At 53.6% G+C, this 25,102-nt stretch overlaps 1 protein-coding gene and 1 long non-coding RNA gene across 2 annotated transcripts in view; one reads left to right on the top strand and one right to left on the bottom strand.

The window, feature by feature from the left end:
• LOC141979368 (uncharacterized) overlaps window positions 1-25,102 on the top strand; it is a 163,383-nt gene that overhangs the window by 136,605 nt on the left and 1,676 nt on the right. The window lies entirely within an intron of this gene.
• The window catches only part of CYTH4 (cytohesin 4), a 29,950-nt gene continuing 7,330 nt past the window's right edge, over window positions 2,483-25,102 (bottom strand). The window contains exons 3-13 of the mRNA XM_074941535.1: window positions 21,535-21,599; window positions 20,973-21,039; window positions 18,334-18,452; window positions 17,762-17,842; window positions 16,660-16,772; window positions 14,131-14,279; window positions 9,742-9,853; window positions 9,314-9,390; window positions 8,853-8,924; window positions 3,226-3,380; window positions 2,483-2,675 (exon numbers count right to left, since the gene is read on the bottom strand). Coding sequence (XP_074797636.1) covers window positions 2,603-2,675; window positions 3,226-3,380; window positions 8,853-8,924; window positions 9,314-9,390; window positions 9,742-9,853; window positions 14,131-14,279; window positions 16,660-16,772; window positions 17,762-17,842; window positions 18,334-18,452; window positions 20,973-21,039; window positions 21,535-21,599 — 1,083 coding nt within the window. The 3' untranslated portion in view covers window positions 2,483-2,602. The remainder of the gene's footprint in view (window positions 2,676-3,225; window positions 3,381-8,852; window positions 8,925-9,313; window positions 9,391-9,741; window positions 9,854-14,130; window positions 14,280-16,659; window positions 16,773-17,761; window positions 17,843-18,333; window positions 18,453-20,972; window positions 21,040-21,534; window positions 21,600-25,102) is intronic.

Below are 25,102 nucleotides of genomic sequence, written 5' to 3'. Positions count from 1 at the left end.
CTGTTGGAGCCACACAGCTCATTCATGTAGTGAGTTTGTGGGTGCTGTGAACATGTGTGCCAACAGCGTGCTGATTTTGGGTTGGGGGAACTCGCGTTTTGGCTGTCCAGCACCGGGCAGCCCAGACCAGGGGGCCAATGTTGATACTTGTGCCCATTCCGTGTGCGCACGGGGCTGGGGTGGGCTCTCGGTAGGCATGTGTTCAGGCAGGGTGTGTGGGTAGGGAGTGTGCCTGTCTAGTGAACTTAGTGCGCCTTGTGTTGTCGGTGGGTGGCATGCACTATGTGAGTAGTGTATTGGCGTTGTGCTGGGTAGAGTGGGTGGTGCATGAACGACTTGAGAGATGAGATTTTTACACTGGAGCCTTGGAAGGATGACAAACTCTGCCCCCTGTCCTCCCCTCCTCAACCCCCTGGAGAAGGGAAACCCACTACCTCCATTCCTGTCATGCTGGATGAGTTGAATAACTGCCTGCCCCACTGCTACTTCATGTTACCCACCCATTGCCCTTCTCCCCGCCCCCCTCCCCCCCCCAAATCCTGCTCTGGAGAGAACTAGCTCTGGAGCACAAGTGGAACTGCAGGAGCTAACCAAGCCAGGTCTGAGATAAGAGCCCTGCACTAGATTTCTGTGCCCCTGGAATGGAGTCGGGCCCATGCCCCTGGGAGGAGGGGCAGAACCTGAACTGGAGCCCTGTGGCCCCTGGAGTGGAATATGGCAGGTACAGGGGCACAGGGACTGAAAATGATCCCCAGAATCTCTGCTTCTGGGCAAGGCCGGGACGCCGGTGGCATCTTTTAAAATTCACAGTGGATTTTTGGAGAAGTTGCCAGCTGAGGGCAAGATTCTAAGCCCCTCCCTCCAACCCCACCCCTGCCCCCCATGATCCAGCCTTCCCCACGCTGGGGCCCCTACAGATGAGCGACTCAGACTTTCAATCCTGGAGACATTAATAAAAGAGACCAGACAAAAACCTTCACGTTCCTTCTCATGGGTGAGCATGTGCTTCGACTCTGAGATACAGTCCCTGCCTCTTGAAATTAATTCCCCATCCCTGGTGCATCGGCAAAATAACTAATCTGGCTGTGCTGGGTTTGCTGCAGATTTCCTGGTGGACAGAGCCCCCTGCAGGAGGAAAGGGGGAGGAAGGAGGGCACAGAAAGGAGCCAGGGAGAGGTTATAGAAAACGGGGATGGTAGGAGAGAGGAAGAGACACAGGGACCCTGCAAACGACAGGGTGGGGAGCGTGTATGAGTCTAACCTGCAATTCCCCTCCTACCTACCACCCCTTGGCTTGTGGGGACTTCTCCCAGTGGGCATCATGGTCTTCTATGGCTCCCTGCCACTTCTCCCCTGGCCTGTTACGATGCTCACACACCTCCTCCCGCCTGGATCCAGCTGCTCAGTGCCTTTCTGTGTCCCAATACTGTGCTGAATCATCACCCTGGGTGTGCAGCTTACTAGAGAAGGCAACGTGACATCCTTTGGTATCGTCTGTGCAATTCTTACCTTTTAATGATCATTCCACCCTGCGGCTTGTTTGGGTTTTTTACACAAGAGACCAGAGTTGAAAACACCAGGGCACTGTATGTGCTGGGCATTCCTGCTCTCCCTGCTTCTGGCTGGGGGCAGCTGGGATGCAGAGATCTGCCCCCCTGAAACGGTGCAGCTGAGCGAACCCTGGGAGCGCTGCAGGCTGGGAGAAGACCCTGAAGGCTTCTCTCCAGAGCCTCGGCCCCTCACAGAGACCTGTTTGCCAGACTCTGAGTTCGAGAGACTAGGGAGGTAGAAGAGCAAAGCAAAGTGCACCATTTCTCCTTGTCCCCACCAAATCCCCTTGGCTTCCTTCCTGCAACCCATTATCAATGTACACATATATACACATTGGGGACTCCAAACTATTACTGCTGTCTTCAGGGGCACAGTGTGGAGGAACCTGGAATGGCAGGGTGCAGAGAGGGCTCCCCAGTGCATGGGGTCACGTCCCTTGGGCTCTGGTTTCACACAGGGGTTCTGAACCCCAGTGACGACCTCTCCATGGTCACAGGCCTCTCACTTCTCAGGTTTTTACTTGCGTAGAAGAGATGCAGCTGGCTCTTGAAGTCTGCTGCGGGCTTGGACAATCCTGGGGGGGAGGAAACCTTCTTGGGATTCCCCCAGAAGAGCCCACAGGCCTGCTGCCCAGCTCAGTGGCTGGGGAGGGAGTCTGAGAAACCAGACTTCTGCAGGACTGTCCTGGCCAAGGCTGGGGGCTGGAGACCCCTGCAGCCTGTCCAACGTGAGGAGGCCAGTGTGAGGTGTATATAAGGCTATGTCTTGTCGTAGAGCCTCTGTCAGTTCAAGGGCGGGAGAGGCTGTGCCCATACCCCCGGCCTCCAGATCCACATCTGCATCAACCTACTCCCCTTCAGATTTGAACTCCCGGATTGGAAAGGGAGAAGCAAAATGGGGCTTGCCAGCCTGTCAGTCATCTTCTGGCCCGTCAGGAGGTAGGAGAAGGTGCTGGTCCCCGAGCGTCCTTCGCTGGTAGAGCCCAGTAGGGGAGGAGATGGCCCAGCGATTAAAGATCATCTGGTCAGCAACGAGCGGGCTGGCAGCTGGCTCAGTTTTTGCTGGCGATCTTTTTCTTACGGGCTGAGACCAGGTCATAGAAGGGATCCTGGGTGATGCTGGTCCTGGATAGAGGAGGAACGAGAGAGAGATTCAGGGCTGGGAAATGACAAGGAAAACCACAAGGGTCTCTCTGAACCTGTAAACAATGGACCCCCTCCCTCCCCAGAACAGGGGATCTGCAGGCCCCTCAGCAGCACCCGGCGCCTCCAACTAGTGTAGTCAGGCTTTGCAGGCCAGAGGAGGAGCCTGAAGGTTCACGGCAAGGGCCTCCAGGCCCTAGATGGCTAATCCATTGGAGCCATAGGTGTGGAGAGGCGAGGAGGTCAGGGATGCCCACAGGTGCTCAAGTGTGAACGTTTATCTCCCTGGGGGTCTATGCCCCTCTGCTCCCTTGCATGTAAAAGAGCTGCTGCCCAAGTGCCCCCCAGAGGCAAGGTGAGGCCTCCAGCTCTGCATGCTGGCACAGCGTAGCCATTCACCTCTGCCCACCGGCGCACCACAGGTAGCTCTGGCCTCTGCTAGTGCCATGTCTGCCCTGGCCTGAGCTCACTCCACCCCATTTCACCCTGCCTGGGGGAGCCCTCTCGTCTCCTGCAGGGCCCGTCCCCTTACCGTATCGCCTCAATCCACAGGTCGCGCTCCTCCATTGTGGCTGCCGAGATCTTGTAGGACTGGTGCTTGCCTTCTACCACCTTCCCATCCCCATCTGTCTTGCAGGCTTTGATCTTCTGCCCCTTGCAGTTGGGATTGAAGAGCTCGAAGCAGTTCTGCAGGGAGAGACATGGAGGGGGTCAGGCAGTAAGTCCATTGTTCCAGGGGCCCAGCTTTGGGAGGGCACGCTAAGGGAGTTTGCAGAGGTGGCAGTGGGCTCGTCTGTTCCTGCACTGGGGCCAGGACGTTGCCTGTCATGCTCCAGGGATCTCAGCATTGTTGAGTTAGATTCCAGTAGCTCAGAGGCGTCACAAGTAAAAACCGCCCCACTCTGCACTCAGTGATGCCTGTGCCACCGTGGCCACCGACCATGTTTTACAGAGAGTGAGAGCGATGGCCGAGAGTCTGGAAAACACCCGGTGGTTTGTGCTGCACCGCATGCACCCTACCAGAGACGGTCATACGGGAACATTGCCTAACAGCTTTTGGGCACCTCTAGCAGTACAGCATCGCCTGCCATACTGCAACTAACACTGGCTCTGCACAAGGGACAGACAGAAAGGAGGGCAGGTTGAGGTAAGCTTTCCTGGGGAGCCTCTCTAACAGCCCAGCGCTATTTCTTACTCCTAGACTTTAAGGCCAGAAGGGACTATCAGGATCGTCTAGGCTGACCTCCTGCACATCGCAGGCCACAGAACCTCGCCCACCCACTCCTGTGATAGACCCCCTAACCACTGGCTGAGTTACTGGAGTCCCCAAATCATGCTTTAGAGACTTCAAGTTACAGAGAATCCACCATTTACACTAGTTTAAACCTGCAAGTGACCTGTGCCCCATGCTGTAGGGCAGTGGTCCCCAACCTTTCTGTGGGAATAGCATACTCCTATTCCCAGAAGACTGTGGTGGGCACCAGACACCCCGCCGCCGAGAAGCAGCAGCGGCAAGAAGCATCGCCGCCGAAATGCGGCCAAGGAAAGGCAATGCTTCTCGGCGGCATTTCAGCAGGCGGTTCTCCCGCGGCCACGCTCGTCAGCAGCATTTCGGCGGTGCGGTGCCCTGCAGGCGCACACAACTGCCCCAGTGGGCGCCATTGCGCCTGCAGGCACCGCATTGGGGACCCCTGCTGTAGGGGAAGGCAAAAAAATCCCCAAGGTCTCTGCCAATCTGATCCAGGGAAAAATTCCTTCCTGACCCCAAATATGGAGATCAGTTGGGCACTGAGCATGTGGGCAAGGCCCACCAGGCAGACACCCTAGAAAGAATCCATTGTAGTAGCTCAGAGCCCTCCCCATCTAGTGTCCCATCACCAGCCGTTGGAGATATTTGCTGCTAGCAGTCGCAGATCTGCCATTGTAGGCAGTCCTGTCACACCATCCCCCCGTCCCCCTAAATTTATCAAGCTCAGTCTTGAAGCCAGTTAGGTTTTTTGCCCCCACTGCTCCCCTTGGAAGGCTGTTCCAGAACATCACTCCTCTGATGGTACGAAACCTTCGTCAAATTTCAAGCCTAAACTTGTTGCTGGCCAGTTTATACACTTCCTCCAGAGTAGCACGCTGTGGTTTGGCACAAGCTCCTGATGAAGGCACCAAATCCAGAGCCGGGCAGAGAAAGGTGGTTTCGTTTTGTGGAGGATTGCAATATTTCAAAATCTGGTTCCATTCAAACTCAGAACAAAACCCAGACATTTCAGCAGTGTCCCAGAACGGGAAAGCCCAGGGTCCCCAACTCATAGACAGTGAGCTGGAGAGGAGCTGGCAGGATGGCCAGGCGGGTTTCGAAAGCTGCCTGGTTTCTGGAGGAACTCTGTCCAAATTGAACCATCGCCACAGAATGGTTCAATTTCAATTCCCATGAAAAACGTCACGGGAATTTTTCCATCCAGCTCTAACAGAACCATAACATCCCTGGCCTGAAGTCAAGACCCCTGTGCCTTGAGCGATCTTGTTCCAGCCCCTGCTCCAGCGTACCAGCAGCTGCTGTAGAGAGGGACAGGACTGCCAATAGGCATCTCAAACGCACTGAGCTTGAGGCTGATTTTCCACCAGTGTAACCCGAGTACAGGGCCACTGACTTCCATGTGTTACTGCTGGTCTATAGCGGCGAAACGAAGATTAGAATTGCAACCGCGCTGACAACCTCAGCAGAGAGGCCAAGCACTGAGCAGGCTATGGGGACTGAACTCCCCCTCTCAGCAGTAGGGGCAGCCCGTCCTAGACAGACCTGAAGCACATCAGCAGGGCTAAGGTGTGTGGGAAGTTTATCCTGCCGCTGCCCATGCTGGGCCTGCCCCTGTCTTGGAGGTAAAGGCGGGGCTTGGTCTCTGCGGCTATTGAGCCCGTGTTTCTCACCTGCACTCACGTGGAGCTTTAAAGAGAATCTGCCTGGGGTTGGCTCCCGGGGCGGGATTTCCCTACACCCCCCCCATGGGGGTGTTTACCCCCCCTGAATTTATCACCACCCCCCCACATCATCACCACACCATCCCCCCACACCTCCCAGTTTTGTGAATTAGTTACATGCAGGGTTGCCACTTTAGTGATTGTTTGCACATTTGAATGGAAATTGAAACATTAATACACACTTTAAAAGCATATACCGTGTATGATAAAATATGTGTATCTGAAAATGTCTAATAGATTTGAAACATAAACTAGCTTCCCTGTACAGCTGTTTATGACCATGTCAGTGCATTCATTTTGGTGATGTTGGCCAACCTAATAATTTCAAAATATGCTTTGTAAGCAAAGTCTAAATGAGCTCTCCCTGACAGCCAGTGATGAGCTGGGGGCTGGGGGGCGGGAAAGGCTTCAGGACCATTTACATTCACACCTAATCTACCTCGATATCCAGCAAACAGAGCTGTGTTGCCCAAGTGATAGATTTTGGTTGGGTTACAAATCACTTGAATGCGGGGGCGGAGGTGTGGGGGGGTAATGAAATGTTGTTATTCTTATTGTAGGAGTAAAGGGCAGTAGAACTGTACTTAGCCTGTGCTGACTGAGGGACATTGAGAGAGAGGGTGGGGACAAGTGTTTTGCTTGATGGTTTGCCTGAGTCACAAGTACTATTAGACCTGCCCCTCTCCACTGTTTAAAGACAGAGCTGATTAGGCTCCAGAGATAGTCTTTGTTTTGTTAAGTGACCACTACAGCTAAAATCACTGATAATCACGTCTAAGTGCTTAGACCTGCTGTGGGACAGTGTTTCTGTGGAAGAGACGGCCCAGTCTGCACTAGCAGTGAGGTTCCCCCACTGCGAGCTTAGCTGAAATCACTGAGAGCTGGGTGGAACCTCAAGAGACCAACTCGCAGAGGTCACAGTGGCAGGTGGCAGAGGAAGGTGACTGCGCAGGGCCATTGGCAACAGAGCGATGGAGTGAACGGTGGCACAAAGAACAACAGTGGCCAGAGCAGATAGTGAGCAGCTGGAGGAACGAGCAAGGTGCCTTTTTGCCCCCCACCTGGGAGATGAACTCATGGGAAAGCACCTCTGAACTCTGAGTCTCCACTGACCAAGGACAACACTAGTGGTGTTAATGAGGCTGTTAAGAATGCTGGAGACACAAGACAGTTCATGCGAACAAACATGGCCGTGGCATCATACTTTCTATTTAAGCAAGAGATACCACACACCACAAACTGGAGGCCAATGTTAAGTGCATTGTCACTTCTTCATCCTGAAGTTGAACACCGGTTCCAAACAAGACCAGCAAATGCTCACTATCTTTCTGCAAGAAACTCAACTGACTGGCTAGACGCATGTGGTGCAACAGTGAAAGACTCAACAGTTGAAAAAGTGAAGAACTCTCTCACCGCATTCAAAAAATGTGCATACATGGCTGATGAATGCACCAATGCAAATGGTCATCAAGTACTAAGTCATTGTGTACGTTATCTTGATGTCAGGGGTAGGCCAGTAGATGCATTTCTAGATGTTCAAGTTATAGAAGACACATTGGCTGCATCTGTGACAACCCACATCTTAGAAGAGTTAAATGCTTGTCAATGGGACCCCAAACAGATGGCTGCTTGTGCATTTGATGGAGCTGCAAACTTCTCTGGAAGACATGGTGGAGCACAAGCTTTGCTCAGAGAAAAGTGTAACCCTAGTCTCTCCTATACACACTGCAGAGGCCAGCTAGTCCAACTAGCGCTAGTATGAGCTGCAGACTCTTCAAAAGACATTAAAAAAGCTATAAATTTAATGTCTTCATTATATTCTTTTTCAGCAAGAGTCCAAAAAGACTGAATATCTTGGAAAATACAGAAGATACACTGAGACTGAAGTTCAAATTACTCCAACCTGGGAAAACGCTCTGGCTTTCTCATGAGCGATCCTTGGCTGTTGTCTTAAAATTACTCCAGCCGTTATTACTGGCTTTGGAAAGTATCTACCAAGATGGGACGGATCTAAGTAGTGAGGCTGGTGGATTACTTTTGCTACTATGTTCAGAGTAGACTATTGCCATTCTCTCATTTGTAAGTCTACTGTTGAAACCACTTGGGTCATTAAACAATGCCATCCAGGCATCTGCTACAAGAGTAGTAGATCTTTGTCCAGCAGTAGAAGCTACATTTGGATCAATCAGAGAGCTATCCATTGAAAAAGTACTGGAAGAAGCAAAGACTTCAGTCCAGAAGTTGACTAATGAAGGCATTTATATTGAATCCTTAAGTGAAGAGGACAAGAAGTGTTTGTTAAGACAACTGAAAAAGCACACAGACTTGATTCTTAAAAATCTACAACAGCGACTTCTAGATTCTACTCAACCTCTACGTAGCTTTAACAGATCCCTGTCCTATAAAACACCGACAGCTGAGTGGAGTGAGGCACTACCAGCAATGGGGCTGCCATGGGCTCAGGACAGAATAGAGAATTTGAACCCAGAGTGGAATATCATACGACGAGTGAATGAAGATTTGACTTCAACTTCTTTTTTATCATCACTAGTGGCTCGACCCGATCTTTGTGCTATGTTTCCTGGGCTGAAAGAAGTAGGAATTCATCTCTTGCTACTCCCAGTCACAACAGCTACAGCTGAGCGTTCTTTTTCATCATTGAATAGAATTTTGTGTTTTGAAAGAAGTCGCCTTCTGCCTGATCATGCGAATGAATTAATGAGCATATCAATCGAAGGAATGGAAGTACCGGACACATGAGAAGCCACCAAAGATGAACGCATTGCATTCAAGAAGTTCATTAACAGAGTCGTGCAAAATTATAACAAGAAACCAAGAAGGATGTAGATATAGTGCTTCATAAAGTTGAGTAGCCAACTTTAATTTGTGTGATGATTTTAAAGTCTAATAAAATGGTCAAGATACATTTTTCAGTTTTTACTATGGTGCCATACAGCCCACCTTCACCCTCATGGTCTCACCCCTCATCGGCCCTGACCGCCCCCTGCTGTAAATTTGACCCTCCCCCACCTCCAATTTCAATTCCTGGGGAAAACGTTCAGACACTCTGCCTTCCAAGACAGCAGAGCGCTGCCTGGGACAATGCCACTGAACAGGGCAGGAGGAGATAAACCGGCTAGCGTCTCTGATGACACATGCTTGTTGTGGTACCAAATGGTGGAGACTTACTGGCTTTTTGGGGTCGTCCACCTTCCGAACCGATAGATTCTCCAGGGGGATGATCCCCAGAGGTTCTTTATCCTGGAAGCCAATGAGAAGCAGGTATGAGGGTCTGACATGTTCCCAGCACCCAGCCCAATGACGTGTTTCTCCCCGTTGCCCTGGCATGCACCCCAGAGCATTATGGCAAAGCAGGCCCCCAACGGAAACACACTGGCAAATCAAAGGGGCGCTTGGTGCCCATGGCTATAGCTGGCCAGAGTTCTGCCAGACAGAAGGTACCAGGTAGTTGATTCTAATCAGTCTGGAATGGCAGCTGTGGGTCATAGCCTGGGCTGGGGGGTGGGAATGGGGGGACTCAGTCTGACCGCAGTCCAGGGATGACAGAGTGGGGGGTATCCCCATCCCTCATTACCCCTGGAAAATACAGCCCCCTTGGAGAGATCTGCTTGACTGGAGTGCAGCCTTACCGTGGTATATTCAAAGTAGTACAGGCAGTTGTCAGTCAGAATGAACCAACGGCGCTTCCAGGTCTTCACCCGGCCTCCTAGGGGCAGCAAGATTCAAAGCGTGTCAGTCCCTGACAGCCCCCGCTCACTGCAATCACCCGCTGAAGATTAGTGCCCTGAGATAGACCCTCTGCCCCATGCCGAACGCACCGCGGGAGCTGGCACAGCTCAGAACTGGGGGGAGGGGCGGCACCCTTCTGAGCAGACTGGCTTTGGGAGGTGCAGGCGTGGGCTGGCTAGAGAACAGCCAGGAGGTCTGAACCCCAGGGGTCAGGCTCAACCCGCGGCGGCAGAAGGAAGGGTGGCTGCTGCAGACCTCCACATGGATGCATAGGAAACCCTTGGGGTGACGCTCATGGGGGAGAGCTGCACAAGGAGGCGATTTGTACCCAGTTTAAGGAGCCAGCCCTCGCGGCTGGGGTTGAAGAAAGTGTGCGTGAGGTCATTCCCGTCGTCCTCCGGGATGGAAAATGGCTCGTTCTTGATGCTCTCGAACAGATTCTGCCCCACAGAAAGAGGGAGAGAAATAAAAAAGCTGGCATAGGGTGACCTGACTTAGCTCACTGACATTCCCTACGTATGGATGGACAGGGGTTGCTGGCTACGTGGTACCCCTTAATGCTCATCTCACAGGGACAAAATGGGAGTGGTATGTGTTCGTTCAACATTCCTGTGCCACACACACTCAATGTGTGTACCCACACCTGTAAGTGAGCAATCAGGTGTGGGTACACACACACACGTACACGTATGCTTATGCGGCCAGCATGCTATTTTGCACAGACACACAAGCGCAGAGGGTAGCAATTAGAAGCAGACACACACACACGTGTGACCTACCAGGCAAGCCCCAGTGCATTGCCCAGCTGCGGGAGGGGGATTCTAGTTTCTCGTCCTGTGCGGGGATGACGCTGTGCTACTGGGGTTTGACATCATTTATTATGCAAAGTTCTGAGTGAAAAGTTCCTGCATTTTCCTCCAAACAACTGTCAAGAAGTGACATGACGCCAGAAAGCTGAGCCCTTCACACTGAGGGAGGAGTGGGGCGGAGGGGTGCTAAACAAAGCCAGGGCTGCTGCTGGGGTGGGTGGGTGTCGTGAGCAGTATACAGGGTTCTGGATGCCAAATCATCACTGTGGCCTGTACAAGGCCCCTGATGCCAACCAGCAAAGGGCGCATGGTTATGTAACAATAAATCCCAGCAGGCCTGACAAACTCACTACACCCAACACATGACTGTGAGACTATTTAGCCAAACACTGTCTTGTAAGGTATCATATGAAAACTGGTGCCATGCTGGTCAAGAAGATCACTCTGTGATGTATGTACGGGTTGTGTATAAAGAGTTGTGTATGCGTGCTGGCAATACGTTCTTACAATATTTTGTGGAGGCAGTTGATAAGCAAGCCTGCCTTGGAGAAAGGAACGTGGCTTTACCTGTCAGCATGGATCAAGCTCTGAGACAACAGCATGGCTTGATCACAAGCAAAGGCCAAGGAAAGTACATTTGCCTCCAAAGTGAGTGAGCCAACTGAGAAAGCAAATTGACCAGAGGATGGGGAGCGGGCTTGTGGCCTGCACCCCAGAGAACAAGCAGCTGAGGAGAGGAGCCTTGGGGTTACTTTTCAGAGAATATGTTTCAAAGGTTTTCTGGACTATAAAAAGAAGCAAGGAGCCTCCTTCATTATCCATTACTTAGGGAACAAAGGGGGAAGCGCTCTCTGACCCTGTGAACGGTGGGTCCTCCTGCCCGAGGGGCTGGGGATGCTGATAGCTTGATGGGAGATGTGACAGCTGTTTAGGCGAAGATTGCTGCTTGCTAAGGTTAAGTTTGAGTCACTAGAAAAGCATGAGCTTTTTGTTTTGTTTGTAACCATCTTTCCCTCTTGCTTAGGATCTCTTCAATCTCTGTTCTCTGTTCAGACACTTAGGCTTGGTTTTCCTACAGACCAGCTCAGTGTTGCGTATTAAGGTGAAGAGTGTCCTCAGCTGGCTGGTGTGGATTCTATCTCTTTGCAGGCAGCAGCAAACTTGGCATTTCAGTGGGCATCCAGGGCCGGGGCTAGTTGCTCAGGAACACTTTTCCTGGGGGCTTGGGAACGGGTTCACTGAGTGTTACCAGCAAGGCCAGGCTAAGACTGGCAGAGTCTGGAGGAGTTTGTTGGTGAGGTGGACAGACAGGGGCGTAACACAGTGGTTTAGAGTTCTGGGCACCCCAAGAAAGAGTCACAATCGCAGCACTGTGCAGGGCCCCTCTCCGCAGGCTAAACCTGAGCAGGAGTCGCTAAACCTTCCACTCCCACCCCCACCCCCAGGGTATCGTGTGAGAAGGGAGGAGCTGTCATGCTGCCTTCCCTGAGACTCAGCCATGTGGTGGCTGGTCTCCACAGCTCTGGGAATTGCATGGGAAAAGCAGGGTACGCACACAGCATTTGGTCTCCTAGGGCCAGACTTTCTGCCCCCATTTAGGCCCCTGAACAAGGGCCACGGGGTGCTGCTCTGCTCTTTTGGAAACCTGGCCATTAAGGCTCTTCCTTGCCCAAGCCTAACGATGCCCTCTTGTAAGTATGGGTCCCCGTCTGGGTACTGATGCTGCCAAGGGAGCCAGAGGGTGAACCTGCAGGGGGTGCCACCAAGGTCCTCAGAAGAGGGAGGCCTAGCGAGAGGGAGAACGGCCCCTGGGCAATGCAGGAATTCACCATGTAAAATAAATCCCTTGGGGCTTTCTGAGGCTGGGCCAGGGGCACAAGGCCATTCGGGATCAGAGAAACCTGAGCTACAAATGGCACGACGTGTGCAGAAAGAGACGCCAGAGTCCTTCCTTGAGCAAATGCCCCTCAGCAAAGACACATGGCATCGCAGAGCCAGGGTCTGAGACCCCTATTCCCGTCAGCACCTTACTCCGTGAGTCGTCCCCTGGGAGTCAATGGGGATGTTCCCAGTTTGAGTAAGGGGTTCATAATTTGGCCCACAATGACATCATCATCATCATCATCATCATCATCATCATCATCATCCCCCAGATGCACCGGTCTGTGTACACACACCATGCCCTGAACAGCTTACAGACAAAGGCTGGGGCTAAGGGAGTCAGGTGCCCAGCTCTTTTGGCAAGTTATTGTGCGTTGGGTGCCTCGCTCCATTAGGCCCATTGAAAGTCCCAGCCCTACAAAGGCAGGCATGCCCACACACGGATACACACTCGCAGACACGCACCACGACACATCCCCGACAGACACACCCACCGCTAACCACACTCACACATGCGCACGTGACCCTCGCAGATTTGCTCTCTCTCTCTGTCACATACACACACATGCCCCACACTCTCCTGCCCTGCAGCACACCCTGGCCAGCAAGGCCACATTGGCAGGCTCTCTCCAATGCACCTTCCCTGTCCCCCCACCACAGCACATACTCTCATCTTCCAGACACCTATACCCCCCTCCTGGAGCACCCCTGGTCCCCCAGCATGGGAGAGTCCACTTATTCCTCCTTCCTCAGCAGCTGGGTGACTAGGGTTGCCAACTTTCTACTCGCACAAAACTCAACACCCTTGCCCTACCACTGCCCCACCCCTCCTCTGAGACCCTGCCCCCGCTCACTCCATTCCCACCCCCCCGTTGCTCGCTCTCCCCACCCTCACTCACTTGCTCATTTTCACGGGCTGGCTCAGGGGGTTGGGGAGTGGGAGGGGGTGAGGGCACTGGCTGTGGGTGCGGGCTCTGGGGTGGGGCCGGGGATGAGGGGTTTGGAGTGCAGGAGAGGGCTCCGTGCTGGGGATGGAACCGAGGGGTTCGGACTCAGAGTATGGGAGGGGGCTCTGGGCTGAGGCAAGGGGTTGGGGTATGGGAGAGGGTACTGGCTCTGGGCTGGGGATGTGAGTTCTGGGGTGGGGCCAGAAATGAGGGGTTCAGGGTACGGTAGGGGGCTCTGGGCTGGGGCAGGGCATTGGGGTGGGGGGGTGAGGGCTCTGGCTGGGGGTACAGGCTCTGGTGTGGGGCAGGGGATGAGGGATTTGGGGTGCAGGAGGGTGCTTCAGGCTGGGATCGAGGGGTTCGGAGGGTGGGAGGGGGATCAAGACTGGGGCAAGGGGGCAGGGCGTGGGGTGGATGAGGGGAGTAGGCTGCAGGTGGAACTTAGCTTAGGCAGCTCCTGGAAGCAGTGGCATGTCCCTGCTATGGTTCCTAAGTGAAGGCATGGCCAGGCAGCTTTGTGCGTTGCCATGTCCACTGGTGCTGCCCCCGCAGATCCCACTGGCTGCGTAATTCCCGGCCAATGGGAGCTGTGGAGCTGGTGCTTGGGGCAGGGGCAGTGTGCAGAGCCCCTTGGCTGCCCCTGCGCCAAGGAGCTGGGGTTGGGGGACATACCGCTGCTTCCGGGAGCCGCGGGGAGCCACAGACGGCAGGGAGTCTGCCTTAGTCTCGCTGTGCCACCAACCAGACTTTTAACGACCTGGTCAGCAGTGCTGACCAGAGCCACTAGGGTCCCTTTTCTACCAGGAGTTCCGGTAAAAAAAACAGACACCTGTCAACCCTGTGGGGTGACGCACCTTAGGCCTAGCAGGCCCTTGTCTCCTTGCACTTCCAGAACCACTGAGGAAGGAGGAATATATGGACTCTCCCACTCATGGGGACCATGGATGCTCCAGGAAGGGGCCACCCAGAAATCAGCACGATGCCCCAGGGAGAGGTATTGATGATGCCTTTGGCTGGGTTGGGTATTTCTCCCAGCTCAGTACCCGGCAGCAGGCCAGGTGAGCAGGCAGGAGCACTTACCCGCAGGAGCTCTTCAGGCAGGTCCCCTCCATTGTTGATGCCTCGGTTCATGGCCACAAACCTCTCGAAGGGGGGCTTGTCCTTCACGTTGGGGTTGTGCAGGCTGGTGTTCAGCATGATGACGGAGAAGGAGAGCACATAGCACGTATCTGCCGGCGAGCGAGAGAGCGCCCAGGGCTGTGTGGGTGCCTGGCAGCATCACCACTCCAGACACCCCTGCAGGGGGAACCGTGCCCCTGGGGTTCTGAGGGGAGGCTTCACCGTTCCCACTGGGGCTCTAGCAAGGTTCCTCCTGCAGTGGGAGGAGGCTGTCTCCCTTTGCCTGGGCTCTGCTAATGGCCCTTGGATTGCCTGTTCCTTTGGTCTCCAGTACTGAGGACTTGGAGCCCTCGGAAAGCAGGGAGAGGCTGCTCACCCCACTGGGGTCTGATGGCCGGCAGACGGGGCCTGTCAAGGGCCCGCATCGTGCATGTGGAGGGGACACAAATCCCAGGTGGAGGGTGTGACATTTATTTGCCTCCTTAACCTTGCGCCATTACGTGAAAACACTGATTTAGCACAGGTGGCTGTCGATGCTCATAGACTTTAAGGTCAGAAGGGACCATCATGATCACCAGTGGTTCTCAACCTGTGGCCCATGGGCCGCTTGCGGCCCAATCAGCACAGAGCTGTGGGCCATGTGACATCCTCAGGCCACACAGATAGTATTGGATGCAGCCCACAATGGTAAATCGGTTGAGAACCACTGTCTGACCTGCAGCACAGATGCTGATTTAGGACAGCGTCGCGGTGGGAGGACACAGTCGCTGGGACACAGTATGAAATGCTGGAACGTGCAGCATGACCGGTGGGTGCTAGGAATACACTGACAGAGGGGTGGCCTGGGCCGATCATTCCAGGATGTGGAGCTGTGGGCCGAAGACACAAGCCTGATGGTGGTGACCGGCTTTTTCACTGCTGGGACAGGATGGATTGGGCTGGCTTTATAATGGCTCAGCTACCTGAGTGCAGATCACCAACAGCACTGCTGCTGTCAGATGGCGAGGAGCCACTATCCTAAGCTGTCGGGTGCTGGCAAGGCTTCTGGAGCCAACTGCCTGAAGAGGGACAGTGATGATGGAGTGTGGCATGAGGGGAAAGGAAGGAGAGTGGCAAGAAGGAGGAGGAGAGGCGATTGGCCAGGGGAAAGAAGGAAGAAGAGATCAGACATAACAGGGGAGGAAACGGGAAATCAAGGCAACAAGAGGCAACTCCTTTTGTAGGTAAGAGACTACAAACTAGAGCTAGATCACAGAATCATAGAAGATTAGGGTTGGAAGAGACCTCAGGAGGTCATCTAGTCCAACCCCCTGCTCAAAGCAGGACCAATCCCCAACTAAATCATCCCAGCCAGGGCTTTGTCAAGCCAGGCCTTAAAAACCTATCAGGATGGAGATTCCACAGCCCCCCTCCCCCCAGGTAACCCATTCCAGTGCTTCACCACCATCCAAGTGAAATAGTGTTTTCTAATATCCAACCTAAACCTCCCCGACTGCAACTTGAGACCATTGCTCCTTGTTCTGGCATCTGCCACCAGTGAGAACAGCTGAGCTCCATCCTCTTTGGAACCCTCTTTCAGGTAGTTGAAAGCAGCTATCAAATCCCCCCTCACTCTTCTCTTCTGCAGACTAAACAAGCCAAGTTCCCTCAGCCCTCCTCATAAGTCATGTGCTCCAGCCCCCTAAATATTTTTGTTGCCCTCCGCTGGACTCTCCAATTTGTCCACATCCTTTCTGTAGTGGGGGGCCCAAAATTGGACGCATTACTCCAGATGTGGCCTCACCAGTGCCGAAGAGAGGGGAATAATCACATCCCTCAATCTGCTGGCAATGCTCCTACTAATGCAGCCCAATATGCCTTTAGCCTTCTTGGTAACAAGGGGAGGCTGTTGACTCATATCCAGCTTCTCACCCACTGTAACCCCTAGGTCCTTTTCTGCAGAACTGCTGCTTAGTCAGTTGGTCCCCAGCCTGTAGCAGTGCATGGGATTCTTCTGTCCTAAGTGCAGGACTCTGCATTTGTCCTTGTTGAACCTCATCAGATTTCTTTTGGCCCAATCCTCCAATTTGTCTAGGTCATTCTGGACCCTATCCCTACCCTCCAGCGTATCTACCTCTCCCCGCCAGCTTAGTGTCATCCACGAACTTGCTGAGGGTGAAATCCATCTCATCATCCAAATCATTAACGATCCCCAGCTGGGGTCAATCCATGTAGACTCGACTGACTTCCACGCATGGCCCAGTGGGTTTCTGTCAGTGAAGTGGAGAGCAGGATTGTCCCCTGTTTCTAGAAAAGCCACCTAAGGGTAGGAACTGGCAGAAGTGACAGGGGACCGGGGCCAAATCACCAGATCGAAGGGAAGCTAAAGCTGGAGGTGCCGCCTCTACTGCTCAAACTCTATATTTTGTGAGTGGTGGATCATGGCCCCTCTTTAGCAAACAACTGAGCCAATGCTGGCAGCTCATCCCCACTCCCCACCTCTGCAACTACCTGTCGACTGGAAGACTCCCGGGTTACATTGGCAATACCAGTTGGCGAAGGCCTCCATCATCCGATCAATCTTCTGGGCTTCCCCGGGCAGCCGGAAGCTCCACAGGAACTGCCTACAAGGACACCAGGCCCGTGGGCGAGTCACGGAATGGCCAGGCAGGCCCCATGCCCTAATACACAGGGGCGCCCTCCTTCCTCCCATGGATGTGCGGGGGTCCTACCTCCACACAGGGAAGGCAACAGGACATCCTTATGTGCAACAGGGGCCCCTTTCTTCCCAAGACGGGTGCGCTGGGACACCCAGCCTAGGACCCAGGCAGCTTTCCCCTCAGCACCCAATGAGACACCCAGCCTGGGAAACAGGGAACCCTTCCCTCAGCTCCTAGGGCAACAACTAGACACTGTCCTTCAGAAACGGAAACCCTCCCCCAAAACAAGGGAGCAGGACAGGACGCCTGCTCCGGAGCCCAGGGCCTCTCTCCCCACCACGTGGGCATCCAGCAGGACGCTCTCTCAGCAAACGGGGACCTCACTCCCCAGTGCACAGCCTCAAATGAGACGCCTGCCTCAGGACACAGGCTCCCTCTGCTGGTAGTGCACAAGAGCCCAAGGAGAAGCCCGCATGGGCAATGTGAGAGCTCAATGAGACACCCGGGTGGTGGTGGGGGGATCCCTCTCCCACAGCACACAGACACTGCCCACGTGGCCACCCCTGAAAACAGCAGGCCCTCTCCCCCCATGCTGGGACACCCCAGGAGGAAGGAGGGGGGCCAACCTATGAAAGAGTAGGATGCTCTTCCCTAACACAGGGAACTGCAGCAAGATGCCCCCCAGGGAAATGGGGGTCACGCTCCTCAACGCACTGCACAGCAATGGGACACTGCCCCGGGAAGTGGCTTCCCCTGCATTGGTGCAGTCGGACACCCACGTATGAAAATGGAGGCAGGGGTCCCCTCCCAGACGAATGCTTGGGAAGCTCCGTCCCTGCTCTGAGCTGTCTCCCTAGCCCCAGGCCCTCTGGCGTGTGTTCGCTTGCCTTTGCAGCCACGCCTGAGCACCCACTCCCAGGCCCCTGCTGCTCTCTGCCTGTGTGCTCACTCACCGTAGTGCCTGCACCAGGTTGAGGTTGGCGAACGGGTGGCATTCCACAAAGGCCTGAAGGATCTGCAGGTTTGCCGGGTCCCTGGTTGAGGGAACAGGGCCGAGAGGGAGGGTGTGGGGAGAGAAGGAGACTGTGACTTTATGATGCAGCCTTACTATGTGACCTAGAGCAGAGCTGGGCTCAGACCCCTCAGAGCTCCGATTCCCCCAGGAACAGCTCTGCACACCCCCTCTCCCTGCTTTCAAAATTCAGCTCCCCTTCCCCCACAAAAAGACACCAGGACCCTTGGCAACGTTGTTACACTGATGCCTTTTCTGCACCGGGGGGTTTGCCCCAAGTACAGCCATCAGCAACTAGTGCAGCTGCCCCAGTGCTAACCCCTTGGATCTACAGGATAAACAGCCGGAAGCTGAGCTATACATGGCTTATCTCCCTTTCAAGCAGGGCCGAGCTCCCTCAGTGCAAGTAGCAGCTCTGCCTGTCTACGCTAGGGGTTGCTACAGTTCAGCTACACTGGCGGCAGAAATTGGGTCTAAGGCCTAAGAGAGTTGGATCAGCTAGGGGAGACTCACCTCTCTCCCAGGTAATCCCCAATGGCTGTCTTGTTCAGGCCTTCTCCCTTGTAGAGGAACCTGGCGATCTCTCGCAAGTCTGAGGACAGCACCTTGTGCTCGGTCAAGTACTGGATCCCCTGGGGGAAAAGCACACCCAGGCTGTGAGTGAGGGGGTCTGGGGGGCTGGGGAAGGACAATTTAATGGGCGGTCCAGCCCAGTCATCTCTGGACATCATGTTTCCCCAGCTCTACAGGCCTCCTCCCAAATCCAGCTACTCCCCCTCCCCCTTGGAACGCAGCTGGGGAGCACACAGCCAGACTTGCTATCTTAATCCCTCCCCTCATGTTCCACATGGGTGCTAATGCTGTACCCATCCCCCTCCCGATCCTGGCCCGGCCCGAGACACCTACTGTCGGGGTGCTGCAAGGTTCCTGAGCAGAGCTGTGCGGAGAATGGAAAGTCCGTTTCAAGCAGGATTCTGAGATTTCAAAGTTTGTCTTTGTTTCATTCCAACGGAACCCCAAAATTTCAAAATTCTCCGCAGAAGAAAATTACACCCCCCTCCCCCCCAAAAAAATTCATTTTGGGTCGATCAAAATTTTTCGTGCCCACAAAATTGGTTTGGTTCCATTCTGACTGTTTTAAAAAAGGCATATTCTATTATAATGTACAGCACCATGCACAGTTTAAAACATTCCGAAACAAAACATCTTTTTGACAGGAAAAATGGAAACATTCCATTCTGAACGGGTCCAAATGGGGTGTTTCAACACCGTTGGAACTCCCCTCCCTTCCCCCCCCCCACCTTTTTTTCTCTGAAACAGAATTTTGATGAAATCGACATGATTTTGTGAAGCATTTTGATTTCAACAGAGCTGCGTTTTCCAATGGAAAATAGCTGCCTCTACGTTTTCCCAAACATCTCTGTCCCAGAGTAACACCCACTGCCCCTCTCCCGCCCTGGCACCCCTGGGCGGAGTCTGCACTATCTATGGGTGCAATCCTCCTCTGCGCACAGGGACCAGGACAAAGACCAGGCATCACTAAAGTCCCACTTAGGGCCTCAAAACAGGGCTTGATTTAACTCTACATAAGACACCGCAAGGGGCTGGATTGCCAGGCGGGAGGTAAATAGAGAGGAGTCCTTTGCCGGTGCTCTGGAGTGAATGTCACCCAAACTGTGCTCACCCTTTGGTGGGTTGGTGGGTAGTGCCAGCAGTTTCTGTGATGTACAGAAGTGCAGAGGCAGTGCTAGCCCACTGGGGGCTGAAGCAGGAATATCCCCCCCCCATACAACACATAATAAAAAGGGAATATGGGGGCCCCTGGAGCTGCTCGGGACCCTAAGCAATTGCTTAGTCTGCCTAGCACCGGCTCTGCTGGAGGGTCCTCTTTTGTGTCCTAGTTGGAGGGGGCGGAGGCGTGATGGAAAGTTGGTCAGAGCAGCAGCGGTTGAGCCGGAGCCAGTGAGACGGTTGCTGTGGTTAAAATGATGGGGGCTGATATTACTGTTGCAGCTTGTGGTTTTCTTTGCAGACTGAGTGGTCCAGCAGAGCGGGGGAGGGGAGAGAAAGCGGCCGCTTCTTGTTATTCACATTCACCTCTGCCTTTACACCCTGCTCTGAGTCCCCTGCTGGTGGGGTGGGGAGTGCAGGTCGCGCCGGGGGTGGGGGTGGGGGGAGTTATCCAGCGGGTGGGAGACCCAGACTTGCTTTGCAGTCCAAGTCTGAGACTCTCGTTCCCAGGCCAGCAGCAGGGGCTGCTTGGCCTGGCCGGGCCTGCTCTGAGTGCGAGAAAGCCTCACATCCTGTGGGGTGACCTCCCTCCCAACCCAGGAATGGGTTTTAGAGGAATCAGCTGACGGGGGTGAGAGAGCCTGGGCTGGGGGCTCTCTGGACTTGGGCTCCCTTGACAGACAGAAGAGTTAGTGGCTGGATTAAGTCTGGCCTAGATTCATAGATTCATAGATATTAAGGTCAGAAGGGACCATTATGATCATCTAGTCTGACCTCCTGCACAACGCAGGCCACAGAATTTCACCCACCACTCCTGCAAAAAAACCTCTCGCCTATGTCTGTGCTATTGAAGTCCTCAAATCGTGGTTTAAAGACTTCAAGGTGCAGAGAATCCTCCAGCAAGTGACCCGTGCCCCATGCTACAGAGGAAGGCGAAAAAACCCCAGGACCTCTTCCAATCTGCCCTGGAGGAAAATTCCTTCCCAACCCCAAATATAGTGATCAGCTAAACCCTGAGCATATGGGCAAGATTCACCAGCCAGATACTACAGAAAATTCTTTCCTGGGTAATTCAGATCTCACCCCATCTAATATCCCATGGCCCTGTCTCTCCTCCTCCCATTTCTCTTCTGCTTTGGGGTGCTTTGATTGACACGTGTCAGCACAATGTGTCATGGGGAGGCAGCATTGCTCAGAGCTCTCAGAAGATATCCTGGTGCAAGGCATGGCCTGGCAGTGCTATGTCAGGCTGAGAAACCAGCCTCCCTCCACCCCATCACCCGTTCCTGGGACCCACCCCGCGTGTGTCTGCCCTGATGGCAGAATGAATGTCTTTGGAGTGGGTAACTCGCATCTGATCTGTAGTAAAGAGGGGTCCATATGGGATGCCAACAAGCAGCAGTCGGAACAGTACACCTTACCTTTGTGGGGTCCATGTTGAATTTCTTCCGGCCCATGCACAGATCTTTGTCCCTCTGGACCATTTTGCTGCAGATGCAAAGGTGGAGAATCAAGCCTGGCACAAAGAGAAGCAACCAGCTGTATTCCCCTCCAGGGTGGGGCAGGAGTGGGGCTAAGTTCCCAACAGGAGTTCCCACATCTCAGCTCTGGCTTGCTCCAGGGCCAAGAAGAGAAGCCACCCCCTGCCTTAGAATGTGTCCATCCTAAGTCAGGGGGTGTTAACCCCCATGGAGCCTGGAGTCTCTCAAGGGGCTGGTGTTTTACTGACCTCACTGCTCTCTAGTAAAGAGAAATCTCATGAGAGAGAGAGTGCGCACGCAAGCGAGCTGTCTCCATAATTTCTCCTGTGTCCAGAAAGATTCCCCTCTCCTGGGACATGCGCCAAAGCCCACTGATGTCAATGGAAAGGCTCCAGCTAGGGGTGGTTCCTTCTCCACCCTGAAGAAGACCCATGCCACCTATGCACCAGAGGAACACCCATGCAATCACCACCTCCCTGCAGGCATGTGGCTGGATCCTCACCTCTCTTCTGTGCTTTGGAAGCAATCTATCTCTGCAAACACCTGCGCAATCTCCTCCTTCAGCTTCTGTGGGAGGAAGAGATGGGGGTGAGAGCGAGCCAGGGGATGGGAGAGAGACCAGATGTCTCACCTCATCCCTGGGCAGCTGCCAAGCCCGGCTGGTGTGGGCAGGGCCAGCCCAGGTCACTGGCCATTGTCACGGGACCAGCCAGGGTGTCTTATCAAAAAGGGCGCTGATCTTAGGTGGCCTTCTCCACCCATGCTGGACACTGGCTGAAGGCAGGGGAGGGGAGCAAATGTTCTGACACCTATTGTCAAAAGTGTCTGAAAAGTCGAGTGTAGAGAGAGCCAGGGAGCAAGAGAACAGGGACCCATGTCTGTGCCCACTCTGGAATGGATCCTGGGTGTTGTTCCATGCCCCTTTCCCTGCTGTAGCCGAACCATGCAGCCAGGAAAGCTGTGCAGAGAGGCAGTGGAACCAGCTACCAAGCAGGGGGAGTCACCTTGGGCTTAGGTGTGCTGATCCTGTATCAAAGGGAGCTGCTTGTGCCCCTGGCATTCAGCAGTTGCCGCACAGACTGGTGAGCTGGTGGGGCTGCTCCTCACTATATTCTATCAGTTAAACATGGAATTCAGCTCCTTTGGACATTTGATAGCTCCCGGCCGCTGGTTGGCTGCCTCTGGGTTACAAAGGGAGCCAAGTTTTTCGGGTTTTCTCCATGCCTCTGTTTCCCCTCCCACCCTTTGCCTGGTGAGTTGATTTAGATTTTAAGCCCTTCAGGGCAGGGACTGTCCCTGAGAACATGTTTGTACAGCACCTAGCAGAACGGAGCCCTGAGCTTGGTGACTGTAATACAAATTATTTACTGTTATTACTATTTCCTGGCACTATCTTTCAGCTACTCAATAGGCAATTTGAGATCTACCAGCTGTTTATCTGCAGTGATAATGCACTAAGATTGCTGCAGAAATTCGCCAGGGGACGAAACTCCATCCTGGGACCCTGTTACCTAAGCACCTCCTGCTCCACTGGGCAGTGACTGGTTACCAACCAGCTTTGGGGAGATGACAGATTCAGACTATTGGCCCATTGAGTCCAGTATCTTGTCTCCTGCCACACTGGGTCAGCCCTCTGGTCCATCTACTCAGGTTTCCTGCCTCCTACGTTGACAGTGGGAAGGCAAACAAACAATGCAAACGGACAATTATGTAAAGCTGTACCTGGAATGGGGGAGGGGATTTGCATTCCTGACTCTATGGCAATCACTTCACACCAAGAAGCACGAGATGGGATTATTTATCTGGTAGAACTTGGCTTAACCTTCTGTCCTAGTCAAGGCCTTGCACTGCACTCGTCACCTGGGCATTTGGACACCTGCAGATTGTAGGCCAGCTCCTCAACTGATGCAAGTCAACGTAGCGCCACCAATCTGGCTCAATAAGCTCTTCAGTGTGTGATGCTGGCAGGCCAGGTGCCAGCTCATGGCGAGGCCCCTAGGCCTCACTGAACACTGACACATGCATAGCTGGAAACCAGTCTGACTCACTTGGGTATTAGTATTGTTAATATGGGTATTAGATTTAGAGAGATGTGTTTGGACTTTAAGGAATGCTTGTGAGTTGCCGCATGCATTAATCTCACTGGCAATATCTGTACCCCATGCTATAAGGTAATATTTAAGTGTTTGCTAAGAAACTGGAAACCCCCACAGTCAGGAAAGAAGCATTACCAAGCATGAAAATACTAGTTTACCACAAAAGATGTCATCTCCTGCTCAACAGAAGAAGGCCTATAGACAGCAGATGAACCACCGTGGAACATCAGTGGACAAAAGACTTTGTTGATTGTTTCCCCCATACCCATGAAGAGGGGAACTGCACAAACCCTCATCCCATCACAGTTTGAACTCTGAGGGAAGGGAATAAAAATCCCTGACCAGAAGGATCTGTATCACTGTGCTGCTTGGAATTTGGAGAGGGCAGTATTTCTAAGCATAAGCAAGGGATCCCCAAACTGCTTAGCTGGATTAACCCTAAAGGACAGATAGTGCCTTTGACCTGGGGTAAGTGACTGGCCCTTTGGGACTGGGAGTAACCTGAACATTACAGCAGCTTCTATTTTTGAAATCTACGATTGTAACTTGTGTGTGTGTGTGTGTTTACCTGCTTTAACCTTGTCATACCTCCCTTATTTCTTTTTCCTAGTTAATAAACTTTTAGTTAGTTTAAGATAGGTAGGGCCCTACCAAATTCACCATCTATTCTGGTCAATTTCATGGCCAGAGGGTTTTAAAATTGGTCAATTTCACGATTTCAGATGTTTACATCTGAAATTTCAAGGTTTGTAATCATGGGGGTCCCCACCCAAAATGGGATCATGAAGGATGGGGGGGGGTGTTGCAAAGTTGTAGGTGGGTCCCAAGATTGCCACCTTCACTTCTATGCTACCTCCAGAGCTGAGCTCTGAAGGCACCACCCTCCCAGCTTCCTGCAGTTAGAGGAGGTTCCTGAGGTAGAGGTGGGTAGGATCTCCCCCATGCTGCTGGGAGCGCCCCAGCTGGGGGCTCCTGGCTGCTAGTCCATGCCAGGGACAGATTAAGGCAGGGGCCCTGACCAATTTAGGCCCCCCCCAGGAAAAATGGGTGCCCCAGCCCTGGAAGAAGCCCCAGGGCAGAAGCCCCTACCAGGTCACCCCGAGACCTGGCAGAGCCACAGGGGAAGAAGCCGCAAGCCTGGGTGCCCTGAGCCATGGCTGCAGCCGCAGAGCTGAAGCCTCAAGCCTGGACTGCCCCGAGCCCCAGCTGTAGTGGCAGGGGGGCGGAAGTCCCAAGCCCAAGCTGCCCCAAGCTCCAGCTGGAGTGGCGGGGGGGGGAAGCCCAAAGCCCAGGTTGCCTCAGCTGCAGCTGCTGTGAGCGAAAGCTCCCAGCCTGGCAGGAGCCACTGTGGAAGGAAGCCCCAAGCTTGGCGTCTGATGCTGTGGCAGGAGCTTGGCGGGAGGGAAGGGAGGGGGGATGGAAGCCTGGAGCCTAGCTCCTGGACTGCTGCAGTGCAGAAGCGAGGGTGTATCACCCTCATTTCTGTGCTGCCTCTGGAGGTGGGTCTGATTTCCCCACCAAGAGCAGTTGTGCAGGGGAAGGACAACTCCTGTCCCTCCCCAGCGTGGCCGGACTAGCAGTTAGGAGCCCTGGGCTCCTAGCAGCAGGGGAGATCAGTTTTCGTGGCGGAGGGCTGATTTCATGGTCCGTGACACGTTTTTCATGGCCGCGAAATTGGTAGGGGCCTAAATATAGGATTGGCTAAAAGCATTGTCTTTGGTATAGGATATAAGATGCAAATGACCTGGGGTAAGTGACTGGCCCTTTGGGACTGGCAGTAACCTGAATATTGTGATTTTTGGTGTTAGGGACCATCTGGCACAAAGGCAGGCTTGCCTGGGTGGCAAGATAGAGTGGAGTGCCCAAGAGGAATGTCTGTGACTCCCTGTTAAGGCTGTTATAATGCCTGTGGAGTTCACACTTGATGGGTGGTTAAATCTAATGATAGAAACACACAACCAGTTTGGGGTTTGG

This window comes from Natator depressus, chromosome 1 (genome assembly GCF_965152275.1).
Source record: "Natator depressus isolate rNatDep1 chromosome 1, rNatDep2.hap1, whole genome shotgun sequence".
Lineage (NCBI taxonomy): Eukaryota > Metazoa > Chordata > Testudines > Cheloniidae > Natator > Natator depressus.
Note: the sequence above shows the minus strand (reverse complement) of the source record. Positions and strands in the feature narration are given on the sequence as shown.